Source organism: Puma concolor, chromosome C1 (genome assembly GCF_028749965.1).
Source record: "Puma concolor isolate L17-30 chromosome C1, mPumCon1.1.hap2, whole genome shotgun sequence".
Lineage (NCBI taxonomy): Eukaryota > Metazoa > Chordata > Mammalia > Carnivora > Felidae > Puma > Puma concolor.
In genome coordinates, this window is record NC_141674.1 from 72,155,679 (window position 1) to 72,173,617 (window position 17,939).

At 39.6% G+C, this 17,939-nt stretch overlaps 1 protein-coding gene across 1 annotated transcript; it reads right to left on the bottom strand.

The window, feature by feature from the left end:
• Nucleotides 1-3,196: 3,196 nt before the first annotated feature.
• Nucleotides 3,197-13,579, bottom strand: CC1H1orf52 (chromosome C1 C1orf52 homolog). The gene is made up of 3 exons (XM_086717438.1): nt 13,267-13,579; nt 12,428-12,626; nt 3,197-6,961 (listed from the first exon to the last, which is right to left on the bottom strand). Exons 1-3 carry the CDS (start codon nt 13,540-13,542, stop codon nt 6,888-6,890), a joined length of 549 nt encoding a protein of 182 aa, XP_086573564.1. The 5' UTR covers nt 13,543-13,579; the 3' UTR covers nt 3,197-6,887.
• Between the last annotated feature and the right edge of the window lie 4,360 nt (nt 13,580-17,939).

A 17,939-nucleotide genomic window follows, 5' to 3' on the forward strand; every position in this document is an offset into this window, starting at 1 on the left:
TGATCTCGTGGTTTGTGAGTTTGAGCCCTGCATCGGGGTCTGTGCTGATAGGTGGGAGCCTGGAGCCTGCTTCAGATTCTGTGTCTCCCTCTCTCTCTGCCCCTCCCGCACTTGTGCTCTGTCTGTCTCTCAAAAATGAATAAACGTAAAAAAAAATAAAATAAAAAAGAACTCCAGTTTAGCTACCCAGTAAGACTGACATAGGATAGCCTTGCTACTGTTACAGGGGAAACAAATGTAGAAAAGGAATAGAAAAACCTGGGTAATTTATAATTAGCCAAAGTGACTGGATGAATTTAAGTTAAAAATATACAGGGCCTTGGTCTAATTATCTATAAAAAGCAGCTTACTGTTTAAGGCTTTAAGTCAACAGCTCCAAGTTGGCACCAGTGGTTACTACCTGGCAATCCTATTTCCTTTAAAAAACATCAAAACCTTTTTTACACAGTTGAAGCAGCCGGGGCGGGGAGAGACCCTCTTTCACAAGTAGTCGTGAATTCCAAGTGCTTCAGTTCTGAATTAAGTCACTTACCTCCAGACAGGCTGGAACCCCAAAGTAAGCTCTTCTCCTGGGTGGCAGTTTGGTGTTGAGAAAAAATAGCTTGAAAACTCAGAAGCACTCTACTAATGTAAAGCCTTGTTATCTTTCTTCGCCAACTATGGAGCAATCTAGAGAAATTAACCCTCTCATTTGTTAACCTCAATAACAGGCTTTAACAGATCGGTAGCCATGGATGGCTCAGATAATTGTTCTAATTAGTTTGGTATGGAGGGAGGCAGGGACTGGCAGGATTTGGAGCTCAAGTAATTAAGCCTAAATTAAAAGAAAAAAAAAATGAAGAGTTTATGCCTTACATTTTGGACATGTGGATTCCAGATGTTATGGAAGAAATTTTACTACTAAGTAGGCCACTTTTTGCAGTTGAGGAGAGGGTTGGAGGGGAAGGCCTGAGGCAGAACTTGGTAAAAAGAGGAAAGGAAGGTTCTATTGACTGTTAAATCCTGTGTGTGTGTGTGTGTGTGTCCAAACTGAAAACCAGCAAAAACTAGCAAAAGGGTCTTAAGTTCCTCCTGGCATGTGAGCCTCAGAGGAGTTAATTCCAAGTTGGCTCTTGCTTGTAACTCTGCTTGCAGGCAAATCACCTCCTTCTCGGGAAGTGACTTTTGTGACTCCATTGCAGTTTCTAAATTTAAAATGTTAATGCAGGTTCCCCAGTCTGCACTAGAGAAGGTTGCTAGAATTTTGGTCCCACTAGAAAGAGAGACAGGTACTTATGCCAGGAATGGAGCTGCACTTTTACTTCAATAATATGCACCAAACACTCTGTTCTTTTCTTTTTCAGAAAATGGTAAACACAGGGAAAGGAACAGGAGTTCCAGACCCTGGGAACCAAAATATTACAGACACACAGGAAATGACTTTTCAAATCCAGCCTGTAAACCTGTCATTTTGTGGGCTCATCTGTGAACCTAGAAATGAGAGACAAAGATCACAGAGAAGACAATCCTATATTCTGGCAAGGCTGTACTGGAGGGCCTCTGGAGGCCTTCCCACACCCTGGTGCGATGATTCTAAACTCAAGCTATCATTTAAAAGGGTAGAAAAAATACTTGAGGCAAAATTTATGACTTACAGCTATTTCACTTTGCTTAAAAAACTGTAGACTTTGAAAAAGAGCTGAAAAGCTAAAGAGTATTTTTGGAGGGAGAGAGGTATATCCTCAGCCCTATTACTTTAAGGTTTTCAATTAAAATACTCCAAATATGTGATAAATAAGCTACTAAGTCATTGAAATAGGCATCAATCTTCCTAAAACATGTATTTATTGACTTTCCATAGCATTAAACAAATGCTGTGCCTCTGGTTAGTGAACTGGTTTGGGATTCATTAATTCTCCAAATATTTGTATTCTGAGTGCCTTCTAGGGGTAAGACATCCTTTGAATGAAACACATACAAATTAATAAGTCAATCTATGGGTTCATTCAAGTTCTCCTTCCCTCCAGTGCAGCAGCAGGAGTGCACTGGGTCTGGAGCCAGACTGCCCGCTGTCCCAGCTCTACCACCTGGAGCAAATCACTTAACCTCTCTGTACCTCAGTTTTCTCCCCCCGGGTATGTAGGGCTAGGACTAGCACCTACCTCAACAAATTAAATGAGTTAATACATGTAAAGCACCAAGAACAATGCCTGGCACATAGTAATGTAATCAAATCCAAGTTCCTCCGCCCAATTCGCAGGAAAGACAATCATTGAGTATGTAGCAAGGAGGGGGTTTGAGAGGCAGCCAAACAAGGAGACTGGAGGGCAAGCCTCAAATCCACCTCTTGGAGTGTCAGAAAGACTTAAAAGCCTATGAAAAAAGTCTGAGTAAAAAGTTGCAGCTGCACTTATTAGTCTGCAGCTGTGAGTAGTCCCATTAACCCTTTGGTTACTGGTTTCATTAAGTACTCAGCTAATGTCAGCTATTTAGTACTGAGCACAGAAAACAGCAATGGACAGGTGCAGAAGCAGACATAAAGAGCAAGGTGCACAGAAGGAATATGTACCTGGATTCTTATCTCAGAGAATAAGAGGGAGTTTGCTAAGTAGAATGAGAAAGGCCAGGCTAAACAAATGGTACAATTGAACACAGAACTATGAAACTAGCATACCTGGGAAATTATATATGAGTCATTAGAGGGGGATTATTAAGTATGTGAGAACGAGGGGAGAAAACCCTTAGAATTTAGTAACCTAACCCATGTGGGGCAGAGGGCAGATTTTTGGGTTGATGGTAACTCTATTAGCCAGAAACAAAATATAGGAGGTGGTATGGGTTTTGACACCATGTGTTTGGTTTTGGACATACATAATGTGAGTGGCCCTTGAGACTCAAGCAGAGATGTATAATTGGATACACAAATCTAGGGTTTTACAAGAACATTCTGACAAACCATACAGCGTAGGGAACCATCATAGTGTTACTGTGGTAGTCGTGAACTTGGCTGAAATTGTCAAGAACCAGTGTAGACAACGAGAAGGCAACAACATAGGCTACACTGGCATTTGAGGGCAACCAGAAGTGAAGGAGCCAGAGAGAAGAAATAAAGAAGAGAACCAGGATAACATGGGACCTTATAAGAAACCAAGGGAGTAGAGTTTCACATCAATTAGGATATTTTGGATGGAAAATGACAAAACTGAACTCAAACTGGTTTAAGTTGTTAAGATTTATTGGCCTATATAACTGGAAACACAGCCTCTGGAGGATCACCCCTAAACCAGAGGGGGAAAATTCAGTTCACCATCACCAATTAGGAGTTATATCGAGTGCCTTCTATGTGCCAGGCATTGTTCTAGTCAATGACAGAACAGGCAGAGTCCCTCTTCTGTGGACTATACATACAAATGCTTCTTGGTATCTTTTTCTTTTTTTTTCCATTACAATGCAATGCCATGTTTCATATTGGGAAAACTGTGTAAAGAAAAAAGAGAAAGCTTTAGAATTTAATGAAAAGTCCAAAACACTTGCTGGGAATTTACCACTTTTTTTTTTCTAAGAATGCCTGGAACTTCTGTACTAAGTGATAATGGAGTAGTAAAATAGAGCAGTTCAATATGGACACAAAAACACGAACATCCAAAATACCACCAATGACATATTTTAAAGTCCAGCTATGGTTTTAATTAGTCAAAAATTTGACTTATTCAAAGTTGCTGAGTTTATTCAGATACCTGTAAAAATAACTATATTTTAAAAATATCTCTAGTAGGGCTTTGTGTCTGGTGTGGCAACATGTTTTATACGTAGGTCATGTTCAAACCTGCATTAGCCCATTTATATTTTAATTAAATATATGCAGTGTTGGCAATAAAAGAAAATTTCACTCTGCCTTTATATCCAGCTGAGCAGTATTATTCCTCATATCCCCGTCTCTTCTCCCGACGCCTTAGTTCAAGCAGACCCTTACCGCTCTACTGAACTGCTGCAGCTGGTCAGACTCAGTCCCTGCATGTCCTTCTTCCTAATGGCTACCAACGTGACTTTGCTTAAAGATGGACCCTTTGTTCCTAACACAATGCTTTACACCAAGAGGTACTCCATAAACCTTACATGGAATGGGATTGCAGATCCCGAACCTAACTAAGCATAGTTGTGGGTATATTGCTGTCGCTGGCTGGGTCTGTTTTTTCAATTTCCGTAATTTGGAAATGATAAAACCTACCTCATTAGGTTTTTGGAAAATAAAATGCTATGATTCAACTTTGTGAACTCAAAAGCACTACATAGCATTAACGGTTTAAACTAGGAAGTTGCAAGTTTGCAAATAAGTTCCAGTAATATTTGTATTTTAATGGTTAAAAAGCAGTGTCAATTTTTCTCAGCAATGTTCTTCGATTCCAGTTAGAATGTTTTCCACATAACTCCATAATGCTATTCACACATTGAATTTTAAAATATGACCCACAAATGCTTAGTTCTTCTCAAATTTTATCCTTGCACAAAAGAAAGCCATTTATGCCTGATGTGGCTTCACTTCCTTAAAGATGAGGAAACAGTCAGGAATATTAAGTGACTTGATTCTCTAAAAAAAGAAACAACTTGGATAGAGATCCCTTTCCCCTTTTGTTTTTGGCCATATTCTGAAAAGAAACCCAATGAAACACATACGGCCGATTCAGACTGCTCAAAAATATTTAGCCTCCTTCTTCCTAAATTAGAACTACCTTGACCTGTACTCACATAGGTATACATCTCCCAGCCGGTTACGTAATGATCTCACAAGTGTAGCCACTACCTGTCCTGTCTAAAGTATCAATCCCTCTTCTAATAAAGTGGTATTTATTCCTCCCCGCCACCCCAATTCGGTTATCTTCTAGAAGGGGGGCTCAAAGCACCAGTAGGGACTGATCTAATGAGCTTTTGTTGTCATAAACAAATCAATGAGAGCTGGGAGTTGAACCAATGGGTGATAAAGAGGTTAGATTTCCAGACAGTGGTTTGCTGGTTTTGTTTTGTTTTTGTATGAGGTGTGCCTTCATGCTAGTTTTTAAATCTTGTATTTCGGTAGCTTCTTGAGATACCTGCTCTACTAACACATGTATCCAGACTACAGACTTCTCCAGATCTGGGAATCACAGCCTCAGAATTATAATTCTATTTGTTTAGTTTGGTGTCATACTGGAGTCATGCTTTATCACTTGATGCCATTCCTTAATATGATACCGTAGCCCTCCAAATTATTCACATACAAAGGCTTTAAACTAAAAACTTCTTGCTTTACAAATGACTTCAATTTTGGGAATCATATAGCTATAAACCTAGAGGATAAGCAGCTACACAATTAGTTTTTTTTAAGTCTGAGATCTACTGAAGCCATCATACTGTTATGTTCCTTCCTCATTCCACAAAACACCATGGCTAGCATCGTATTTTTTAATGACTTTTACAAATTTTAGTCTACTTAATCCATGTTCTAACTACACGAATTTTACAGCTTTTCAAATACTGGTTTCCAGTATTGAGAAAAACAACTGGACTGGGGATTTTTTTTTTTTTTTTAACTCAAAGACCAAAGTCTTTTTCTCATACACTGAATGTGCAGGTCCTGTAATTAAGTCTTGTCTCTTAAAGGCATTACGAATCATGAAATGACTGATACAATGTATAACCTCTCCTTTTTATAGTTTAAAATGCTACAAATAAGGGCACTGCATTTTGGACTGTAGAAGTAAAATCAAAGATTATTCATTTCTCGACCACCCCTTGCTTTCTTGTTTATTACTATATGCAAAGCATTAAAATAGGAACCATGTAAAGATGATGCAATAGAAGTAGTGTTGCCAGATAATGCACAAGATACTCAGTTAAATCTGAGTTTCAGATAAAGTTTTAGTGTAAGCTGTCCCAAATATTACACATACAAAAACATGCTGTTACTATAAAATTCAAATTTAACTGGGTATCCTGTATTTTTGTTTGCTACATCTGGCAATTCTTTATACAGAATCCTTATCTTCAGCAAACTATTTAACAGGGAAATTAAGGAAAAACCATCACATAAGACTTACATGACAAGGTGCAGTAATACAATCAGGGAAGAGGAAGATCTCCCTACTTACCACAGAGAGTACCTAGAAGAGAGGACAAGTGCAATTCCTTTAGAAGACAACTAAATTTTGAGTGGTGGGTAGGTGGCTTAATTTGATGATTTTGGAAGTCAAGTATCCTGAGTTAAATCACAAAATCATTGCTCACTCGCTATGGAAACTTGAATAAGTTAATCTCTATTACAAAATGAAGCCACTAATCTCTGCTTTACCAGGCTGTCTGAAGAGCAGAGAAAAAGCACCCACGAAGCACCTGGAACACAAGAGGCACTCCCTAAATGGTAATACCTACTATTAAAACACCATGTGGCAAAGAGGTTACTTGTCACAGACAAATATTCAAATGTTAATGTTATGCAATAGCAATATTGAATAAGTAATTTTATTTCCATGATCTATTTACACTGTACAAACACTGTTGAAAAGCACCCTACAAGTTCACAGTACATTACAATATATTTACTTTAAAAATATATTCCTTTATAAAAGGTTCATAGAACATTGGCATGTCGACATGTGACAAAACTTTCAAAGTATGTCACCAACTCTGTGATAGCAAGAATGCTTCCAAGTGTTGTCAATTTCACAATCACAAATCACCACTTGAGTTTTAAATAAAGTTTTAAATAAAAAAATGAATTCTACAGTGGAAAGTTCCCATAGCAATACTTATTAATTAACATGTACTTTCATGGAGATGTTGTTTCATAATAATTTAAAATATCAACTTAATCTGCCCCAAAAAACCGTTTCAACAAGTTTCGCAGTCCAGAAATTCTTGTGATTTGTCATTTTCTACTTTTTCTTCTTTGTCGGTTCTCCTGGTTCTATTTTGCGCTTTTTAGAAGTATGCTCATCTTTTTCATCATCTTTAAACAGGAAAGGAAAAGTTTCAATCAGTAATTAAAAAAAAAAAGTTAAGTATTAAAATTTCATTGACTTTAGACCAAAATCATTATCTTCAACTTATGTTTCTTTCAGTATCCTAATAAAAACCAAAAATTAACTTTTAGATCTCTGATTTTAAAGTGCAGGTAGAAATAAGAAATTAATTGTAGTGTTATACAAAATTCACAAAGTGACCTGTTAGTGCTGGATTCAGGTACTTTAAAATGAGAAAACCAGATCTGTTCTGAAAAAAAGCTATCCCAAATATATTCTACAGCTTATATACTGTATATATTTAAATAATCTACACCTTGTAACAATGGAACACATTCTACTCTTTTTACCAAGAGGATCGATCCAACCATGACACTGTTTAAGCAGTGATCAGCTGTTCTTTCCTTTCAAATCTGCTTTCTCTCCTCACAGAACAACTCCCCTCTCTATTTACAACCCCCATTCTTATTATTTTGAAATTTAAAAAGCACTCACAGGTAGATGTTTCACTGAAACTGTATTCTCTCTGAACAAATGTGTGGCTTTATTTTAAGAACTCCATTTAGATAGAATACTATGTAGAAGGAATTAATTTTAAAATATACATTTATTTTAAGCACATTACTGAACTCATTGCATTTTTGGCTTTACTTTCTCAATCAACAGATACCGAAAGTTCAACAACTATCATATGGTGGTCTATAAAATATTTTGATGTTGAAAGGGGCCTTTATATGAAAAAACTGGGGAAGCAGGGGCACCTGACTGGCTCAGTCAGTAAAGCATACAACTCTTGATCTTGAGATCATGAGTTCAAGCCCCATGTTGGGATTATAATAATAATAATAATAATATTAATAATAAATACATTTTTTAAAAATAAAAAATTGGGGAAGCTGCTGATATCACACCCTAAACTCCTTATGGAGGAAATACATTTACAACCTTAAGCCTTCAGTTCCCTTCTCCTAACTGTACCATACTCAGAATATCTCCTTTGTTGATGTGGAGAATAATTAGAAACAACTGCAGGTGATTCATCTGCATTCATCTTCAAGCTCAGTATGGCGATGTTATTCCTGTATTTCATAAAGCACTTATGGATTTACATATATATATTTATATTATAAGCAGTAAGATAGAATAAAATTAATTGAATCATCATAGGAATTTACAAACGAGGGTTTTAATCAGTAGTTTATCATATATACACAAAAATAATGTACAAACCAACTGATGTGGCACACAGCTCGAATACTCCAAGGCCTTTGTTTTTTTTTAAATTAATCATCATCATTGCTTGAGATTATTTTCAATAGTATAAAAACCGAAATTACTTTCTAACTCTGCTATAAAATCCACCGTTGACATATTAAAAAGATGATCCTGAGACAGTTCTGCTTTTAATCTGTCAATTATATTTACTGGATTAACAAAAACACAAACTACCGAGGATCGAAAAATGATTTCCTATCAGTAATTTGAAGAGCTAATGCCACCTAGTGACAAAACAAGGCATCACCTTAAAAACCAGAACAGGAAAAACAAAAGAAACAAAACCACCCTGAAATGTTCATTTATCAAGATTAGTGAGTTTCTAGTCTGTGCCATATATCACAGATGATGCACTAGTAAGGAAGCAATTCTTCTATATGGAATTCATGCCACCTGAGGTAAATAAATTTACATTAATATGAACTTTCTAAATTCTTTAAAAAAAAAAGAAAAGGAAAGCATTAGCTACTTTAGCTAGGATTTCACGATTAAGTACATGTCAATAAAGCTACAATTAATATCTAAGCCTTAGTGATCTGCATTTCACAATTACCAAACAAGAAGTGCTGTCAAGTAGCAAGACTTGGTGAGTTTTGAATCTTTCCCAGATCTTAAAAAAAAAAAAAAAAAAAAAAAAAGGGGGCATCTGGGTGGCTCAGTTGGTTAAGCACCTGACTTCAGCTCAGGTCCTATCTCACAGTTCCTGGGTTTGAGCCCTGCACTGGGCTGTGTGCTGACAGCTGGGAGCCTGGAGCTTGCTTCATCTATGTCTCCCTCTCTCTGCCCCTCCCCCAATCACACTCTCTCAAAAAATAAACATTGGGACAGCTGCGTGGCTCAACTGGTTGGCGTCCAACTTCGGCTCAGGTCATGATCTCAAGGTTTGTGTGTTCGAGCCCCGCATCAGGCTCTGTGCTTACAGCCTGCTTTGGATTCTGTATCTCTCTCTCTGCCCCTCCCTTTTAGCACTCTCTCTCTCTTTCTCTAACATATAAATATTTAAAAAATTTAAAAAAATAAAAATAAAATAAATATTTAAAAAAACTTGAAAAAATCTGGAATAAGTTAACTGGCAAAAAAAGGCTAAAGTCCAAAAAATGAGGAGGGGGCACCTGGCTGGCTCAGTTGGTTAAGTGGTTAAGTGACCAACTCCTGATCTCCACTCAGGTTCTGATTTCCCAGTTGGTGGGATCCAGCATCGTGCTGGGCTCTGCACTGACAGCACAGAGCTGGCCTGGGATTCTCTCTCCCTTTCTCTCTACCCCTCCCCCCACTTTCTCACTCTCAAATATAAACATTTAAAAAAATGAGAAGGAAAAGTAAAAATAATTTAATAACCTAAAAATTAAATAATTTCAGAGAATGGAATTCATTAAACAAGATATTTTATAAGTTAAAAAAATACAGGTAAAAAATGATTAATTTTATAGTGACTCTGTGAACATGGTATGGGATTCTGAATGGTTAACCAACATTAGAGTCCAAATTAAAAATTTCAGGATCAGGGCACCTAAGCAGCTCAGTCGGTAAGGTGTCCGACTCTTGATCTCGGTTCAGGTCACGGTCTCACGGTTCGTGAGATCAAGCCCCTTGACAGGCTCTGTGCTGATAGCGTGGAGCCTGCTTGGGATTCTCTCCCTCTCTCTCTCTCTCAAAATAAACTTAAAAAAAAAAAAAAAAAGAATAAAGATGTCAGGATTATCTTTTAACCTTATGATCCAGGATTAAACTTTTAACCTTATGATTCTGTTGATATTGTATACATATACACTTGCTATTGGAGGACTATCATATAATCAAAAGAACAGATATCATCTATGGGAATTACAATATTCCTACACCTATCTGAACTCAATAAGCAAGCTGGAAAAAAGACAATTCTTTGTTTGTCCTGCTATATAACCCTCACTTTTTCCATATAGGAACAAAGAGCACCAACCTATAGTACCTTGCTTGAATATCAACTTTAGTGGTCTTACTTTCTACAAAACAGCTACAAGCACTACAGCTTGCAAAACAGTAAGAGACTAAACCCCAAATTAATGAGGCACCATTTCCATTTAAAGACCTGAATTTTTCTTTTTCTGCCTCTTCCTAGTTGTGCGAATTTGCTTAGGCCAATTCTTTAATCTGAGACTGTTTCCTTGTCTATAAAATAGTAACAATGAATCATGTACCATTTCTGTACTAGGCTGCTAAGGACAATGAATTCTAAAAATTGTGTGAAAGTACCTATTTGCAGCTTGGCATTTTTTAATTTTGTGACTGGACAAGTCACATGAAGTTCTCATTTCCATATTTCCCTATGTGGTTTCACAAGGTGTTGTAAGGATTAAACATTATTTATGCAAAAGTGTTTTTATTAATTACATAAAATACCCTACTATGAAGTTTTTTAAATGCCAACTTCATTTTGGCATCTCTAAAAGGATGCCATTTACTGAAGATATGCCTTCATTAGTGACTTCTAATCCACACTGTGACATCAGTAAAAGAAACAGAAAAGCCAAGTAGAATCAAAACTGAAGAACTACCAGTTATCCTTTCTCTTAAAACACTCTGCCTGGTTGTAAAAGGAGCTAAGTAGCCCTTGATTCATGAAACCGTCAGAAATTTGTTTAATTGGCATGCCTTTTCATAAAAATTTAGTATAATTCAACAATTATCCATGGAGTATCAAAAAAAATTTTTTTTAATGTTTATTTATTTTTGAGAGAGAGAGAGAGACAGAGAGACCTCTGAGCATGAGTGGGGGAGGGGCAGAAAGAGAGGAAGACACAGAATCCCGAAGCAGGTCCAGGCTCTGAGCTCTCAGCACAGAGCCCAATGTGTGATGTGTGGCTCGAACTCACAGACCCAAGAGATCATGACCTGAGCCGAAGTCTAATGCTGAACTGACTGAGCCACCCAGGCACTCATCCACTGAGTATTTAAAATGTACTATAAACTGTACAGGAACTCCTTTTCATAAAGGAGACAGATTTATGAACAAATCATCTCATAAAGAATGGTAAATACAATCAACAGCATTAGCACATACAAGGTACAGAGGAACAAATACTTTGAAGGTGTTGACATTTTTTTCTTTGAATTGGATTTTGAAGGATGAATGAGTTTACCAGCCAAAGGTAAGGAGGGAGGGAAGAACATTCCAGACTAATGTGCAACATATACTGAAAGGCATGAAACCGTAAGATAGCATGGTCTATTCAGTTTTCAATTTTAAGATCTTAAAGTGCTAGAAAAAGCACCATTTGAAATACAGGTAGAGAGAAAGGCAGGGCCATCAGAAGGCTTTGACTCTGCTATTTATTGGTGAAGGGTTTTAAGCAGGTGAGTTACATAATCAGATAGGACTTTTAGGAAGTGATCACTAGCTGCAGTGTGAAGGATGGGATTTGAGAGGTGGTTAGGGTAAAAGTGTGTAAGCAGAGATTACCGTGGTTACTTACACTCTAAGTAAGAGATGAAATTATGATACCATAAACAACTAAGTCATTATCTTCCTATTACCACGCAGGGATACTCAATTAAACTCACTTTGTCACGCTAATTTTGGCTTCAAATCAGACTGCTTTAATATAAAATGAAGCCTTCAGCGCTTCAAAGCTGCAATCACAAGAAAGAATCCATGCATTAACGGACTCTGTTGTAATAAGGCACCATAAATCACATATACTATTGGTTGGGATATTAGGGATTTTGCTTCAAAGCCTGAATAACATGATCTTTTTCTTTTTTTTTTTTTAATGTTTATTTATTTTTGAGAGACAGGGAGACAGAGTGTGAGCAGGGGAGGGACAGAGAGAGAGGGAGACACAGAATCGGAAGCAGGCTCCAGGCTCTGAGCTGTCAGCACAGAGCCTGATGTGGGGCTCGAACTCACGGAGTGCGAGATCATGACCTGAGCCGAAGTCGGATGCTCAACCAACTGAGCCACCCAGGTGCCCCTAACATGATCTTTTTCTAAAACACAGTAAATACTACTGGTTGAGCTTTCAGAGACCTCACTTCCAAGCCATATAGGATTTTTCTCAAAAATACAGCAAAAAATAATAGTCATACACCATAATTAATTTGTTAAACCGCTAGACTTAAATTTCACTCATTAAATGTCTCCTTTTAAAACTCATCACAGGGACCAAAAGGTATTATCACAGGAGTCTGACTCGCCTTACCTGATTCCACTGTCTCCTCCCCTTCAGGCAGGAGCCTAGCTTTCTTAGCGTTCTGTGGGGCATCATCACCATTGTCCTCATATATGTTAGACCATTTTATTGCCATATCCAGCTCTGGAGGGGGAGGTTTCTTCTCAGTAGTGTAGGTCTCCGGAGGTGGTACATAGTTTGACTTCCATATTTTGAATTCCTTTGGAGGCTGTTAAGCAAACACATTAAGACGCACCGTGACGAACCGAGGTTCCTACAATCCGTATGGGCACATGCACCTCCCTGCCGTTCGCTTATTGTTCAGGCTGACTTTTTTTTTCTTAAGGTTTAAAGACACATTTTTTTTTTCCATCAAAATCACAATACTGTTAAGTGAAAGCCAAAGGGTTCCCTATATGAATAAAGCTAATAACTTTTAATTACCAAAGAAGAATCCAGTCTCAGAGATACTACGGCAAGGCTGACCCCTTCAGGAGGTTGCAGCAGACACTGTCTTGGAGGCAGCACCGCAGGCACTTCGGCGTCAAAGGGAAGGGGTCTCGGGGAGAAGCTGCAGCGGGGGGGGCGGGGGAGTCACCACCGTTAGTCCTCGCAGCGCGGGGTCGGGGCACCGAGCGCGGAGGTTGGGTCTCCTCACAAGGGGAAGGGGGCTGCGGGTCGGTCCGACACCCACCAGGCTGGGGAAGGGGACCCGGGCTCCCCAGGGCTGGAGGTGGGAGGGGGCGGTGCGGCAACCCGCAGGAGGTGACTGCGTGTGGGGGAACAGACTGCCGGTCCCCAGGAGAGGGCTCAGGAGGAAGGGGGCGGAGGCCGGGACTACGACCGGGAAATCGGGTCGGGAACCTCACCTCCTCAGGCGCCTTAACGACGTGCCTCTCCCAGTCTATCTGTTTGTTGAGCGGATTGTAGAGAAAGGCCGGGCGAGTTACGCTCCGGAATAGTTCGTCGGGTCCCGGCAGCCTCTTCTCCTCCTTGTTCCCACAGCCTCCCGCCGACTTCGCAGGATCTGGGGCCCTGCGACTTGTTTCCTCCGGCTCGCTGTTATCCTCCTCACCCGAGGAGCCTGAGCTGCTGCTCCCATAAGCCGCGAAATAGCTCAGGGGATCCTTCTCCTCGGCCGCCATGACGGCTGCGAGCGACGACTGTAGGCTCCGCCGGAAACCGGAAGCTGCTCCAAGAGCCCGCCCCACGGCTGGCTCCGCCCCAAGTCTCGCAGAGGAGTTCGGGGCCTACGCCCCCCAGCGGATACGACGCGTTCCTGCTTCTCGGCCAGGGTCTTAGGATGGAGGCGAGGCGCGCACATTGCCGAGCAGGGTCTGCTTATGCTCCTTCCCGAGGAACCCTGAGAAGAGGCAGGTCCTGAACCAGTGGTCCCAACAAAGCTCTCAGCTTTCAATAAGAATTTATTAAAGGCAGACAAGAAATAAGAATTTTTTTTTTCACTGCCGCTTCACCTTAGCCATTGCTCAGAGACACCAGGATTTCTTCTGATCCCACTACATCGCTTCTTCAAAATCAAGATTACTCAGTATGCTTGCCTGCCTCAGTCGTCCTGGAACACTTCTATGGGTTGTGGACTTATCACGTCACAAACTAAATCCTCTCCTGCTTGACCTCATTTCTAGTGGACTCTGAACAACTCTGTTTAATCAAATTCCTCTTGGATTGATTGCATCCACAATTCAGCGGGTCTCAAACTCTCTGGCTTCTCATTGTCAGCTTCCTTCCATTCTTGCTTTGCCCTGTATGGCCCTTAAGCGCTGGTGTGTCCCAACATATTATGCCATCTTTCAACAATACAATATAATTTTGTAGAGGGTGTTACAAAGTTGCAAATCAGCCCATCTCTTTACATGGCATTAGCTACCTATGCTTGTGACTCCCAAATCTGTGTCTCCAGCCGCAATTTTTCACTCCAAGCTCTGGACCAGATCACCTGGCTCTTAAACTTTCCATGTGGAGCCTCCTGATGAAGCTTCAAACACTCAATTACTGCATCAGTAACTTGTTTTTCCATATGACTTGTTTCTGCCTGTGTTCCCTCTCTTAGTAATTGATATAACCTAGTCACCACTGAAACTAGAAATCTTTTATTTCTCCTGGTGATCTAAGAGGGAATGATACTTAAATGAAAGTGAAAAAGTTGGTTGTGAACGTGTACGGTACCCGGGGAAAGATGCCTGCTCATTCAGACGATACACACATTCATAACTTGCTGTTCCTGCTGGAGGTAGGCTCCAGAGGGCAGAGCTATGTCTTTCTTGTTCACTCCTTCCCAGAGGAGGAGCTGGACTGCGTTTTGTGAATTTTTGTATTCCTGATACCCAGCTCAGTGCTTTTCATTGATCATTAAATAATGTGGAATATATACTAATTTATGAGTGTGTAGTTTGGGACGGGTTTTCTCAAAATTTTCCATCCAAGTACCTGTGTTGACAAAGGAAAATGATGGCCCTAAAGTGCAAAGCTTGGGGGTACCCAAAACCATCCTCACTTTTTTAAAGAAAATTTATTGTCAAGTTAGCCAACATACAGTGTATACAGTGTAGTCTTAGCTTCGGGAGTAGATTCCCATGATTCATCACATACAATATCTGGTGCTCATCCCAACATGTGCCCTCCTCCATGTCCATCACACATTTTTCCTGCCCACCCCCAGCACCCCGCCATCAACCCTGTATGTTTTCTGTATTTAAGAGTTTCTTATGGTTTGCCTCCGTGTTTGTAACTTATTTTTCTTTTGTTAAATTTCTCAAATTCCACATATGAGTGAAAACATATGGTATCTATCTTTCCCTGAGGGACTTATTTCACTTAGCAAAATGCCCTCCAGTTCCATCCACGTCGTTGCAAATGGCAAGATTCAATTCTTTTTCATCACCGAGTAGTATTCCATTATATATATACATACCACATCTTCTTTATGCATTATGGACATTTGGGCTCTTTGCATAATTTGGATATTGTTGATAGTGCTGCTTATAAACATTGGGGTACGTGTGCCCCTACAAATCAGTACTCCTGTATCCTTTGGATAAATTCCTAGTAGTGCTATTGCTGGGTTGTAGGGTAATTCTATTTTTAATTTTTTGAGGGACCTCCACACTGTTTTCCAGAGTGGCTGTACCAGTTTGTATTCCCACCAACAGTGCAAGAGGGTTCCCGTTTCTCCACATCCTCGCCAGCATCTGTTGTTTCCTGAGTTGTTACTTTTAGTCACTGTGACCAGTGTGAGGTGGTATTATCTCAGTGTGGTTTTGATTTGTATTTCCCTGATGCATCCTCACTTTCGATACCAATTGCAAGTTTTTGCTAGGACTCACAAAACTCACTGAAAGCTGTTTTACTCTTGGTTGTGGTTTATTGCACCAAAAGGATACAAATTAAAATCAGCCAAGGAAAGAGGTACATAGGGTGGAGTCCAGGAGACTTCCACACACAGGGCTTCCAATGTCCTCACCCCATTGAGGTGTAGACAGTATTAACTTCTTGCGGCAAAGATATGTGATGGTATGCATGGCGTATTGCCACCCAGGAGGCTCATCCAAGCCTTGGTGTCCAGAGTTTTAATTAGGGTTCAGTCTACATAGACAGTTGATTGCTTATGTGGCTGACCTGTCTCCAGCTCCTCTGTAGGTAAAGCTGATAGTGTGGCCCAGAACCCCATGAGCATAAAATTTGGGGGAAATACAGTATAAAATCTTGAAAATCTATGCAAATTTTATATACTAGTCCTAATACAGCTTTTAATATATAAAAAATACTAAAAAATTGCTTATTATTGAGTGAAACTGACGCTAAGATTATCACATTTATCCTGTGGCTTTTAAATTTTTTTTTTTTCCCAACGTTTTTATTTTTGGGACATAGAGAGACAGAGCATGAACGGGGGAGGGGCAGAGAGAGAGGGAGACACAGAATCGGAAACAGGCTCCAGGCTCCGAGCCATCAGCCCAGAGCCCGACGCCGGGCTCAAACTCCCGGACCGCGAGATCGTGACCTGGCTGAAGTCGGACGCTCAACCGACTGCGCCACCCAGGCGCCCCATCCTGTGGCTTTTAAAACCGGCTCACTGTTGAGTGCCTCTGGAGTTGGGGTACCCAGTTTAACATGAGTCCCTGTTATCAGAGCCACCAACAGCCTTTGTGTGATCAAGTCCAAGAGCTGCTTCTTACTTGACCTTTTAACAAGGTAGGCCTCCTTCTTGAAACACTTTTTTCTTTTGCCTTTCACTAAGAGCGTGGAGTTGTGGGAAGACCATGGACTGTAGAGCCAAACAGTCCTGGATTTTAATCCTAAATAGCTGTGTGATTTTGACTCATTTACTTTATCCTGAGTTTACTTTACCTCTGCTTTCAGAAAGCCTTCATGAGATTACATTGAACAACTACAGACTAATTTGCTTCTTGGTTTGCTTTTTTTCCTCAAAGTCAAAAGTGGGTATGTTTATCCACTGATACAAGGTAAGGCCAGAGCCTGGAACTTTCTGTCCCTTTTATATTGCTTAGGGAATAAGACAGTACCTGTAAGACTTAACTTCCACCTTATACCATACACAGAAATCATTTTTTAATGAATTATATAGCCAAGGGTGACACTAAAACAACTAAGTTTCCAGAAAAAAACGGGATATCATCATGACACAAGATAAGCAAAGATTTCTAAAACAGGAGACAAAAATCACTAAGCACAAAAGATTGATAAATTACTTAAAGTAAAAAAATGTATCAAAATAAATCCAAAACTTCCAAACAGAACCGAAAAACTTAAAAAAAAAATTGCCATTATCATAGCCTGTTCCTAATCTGCCAGTGTCTGACCTTGCACCAAGAGGAACATGTTGACCAAAGATGTGTAATTACCTCATGCAAAAGTGTGCTCACCACGAAAAGACATGGAGAAAACTTAGGCTACATGCTATATGATTCCCACCAGGTGACATTCTGGAAAAAATAAAAGAGACGCAATAAAAGCATCAGTAGTTGCCAGGGTTGGAAGGGGGGGCGAAGAGGAAGAGATGAGTAAGTGGAACACAGGAAATTTTTAGGACAGTGAAACCATCTAGTCTGATATTATCCTGGCGGATACATGACTTTATGCGTTTGTCAAAGCCTATAGAACTGTACAGCACAGGGTGAATCCTAACGTGAGCTATTAATAATGTCTTAAAACTAGTTCATCAGTTCTAATGAATATACCACAGTATTGCAAGATGTGAAAACGGAAAACAGAGGAAGATGGGGTATATGGGAATTATGTGCTTTCTGCTCAATTTTTCTATAAATCTAAAACCACTCTAAAAAATAAAGGCTACTAATTAAAAAAAATTAAAAAGTGAGCTCAGAATTGTTGTCTTTGTATGAAGTGATAATATGGTATCTGTAAAAAGTAACTTTGTCATTGCTGCATTCATCAACCTGTCCAATCTGTCATTCTAATTTATACATTTATGGCAATAGGTGGTTTTCAGTGTCTGAAGGAAAGAAAATTGACATCACAGGATTCAGAAAGCCCAAAAGGC

Bases quoted from the DNA above. Each gene is read 5' to 3' on its own strand.
- CC1H1orf52 (XM_086717438.1), bottom strand. From the start codon at position 13,542: ATGGCGGCCGAGGAGAAGGATCCCCTGAGCTATTTCGCGGCTTATGGG. The intron at 12,627-13,266 runs GTGAGGTTCCCG...TTTGCTTAACAG, and splicing joins TCGTTAAGGCGCCTGAGGAG to CCTCCAAAGGAATTCAAAAT. The intron at 6,962-12,427 runs GTAAGGCGAGTC...TCCTGTTTAAAG, and splicing joins GGAGGAGACAGTGGAATCAG to ATGATGAAAAAGATGAGCAT.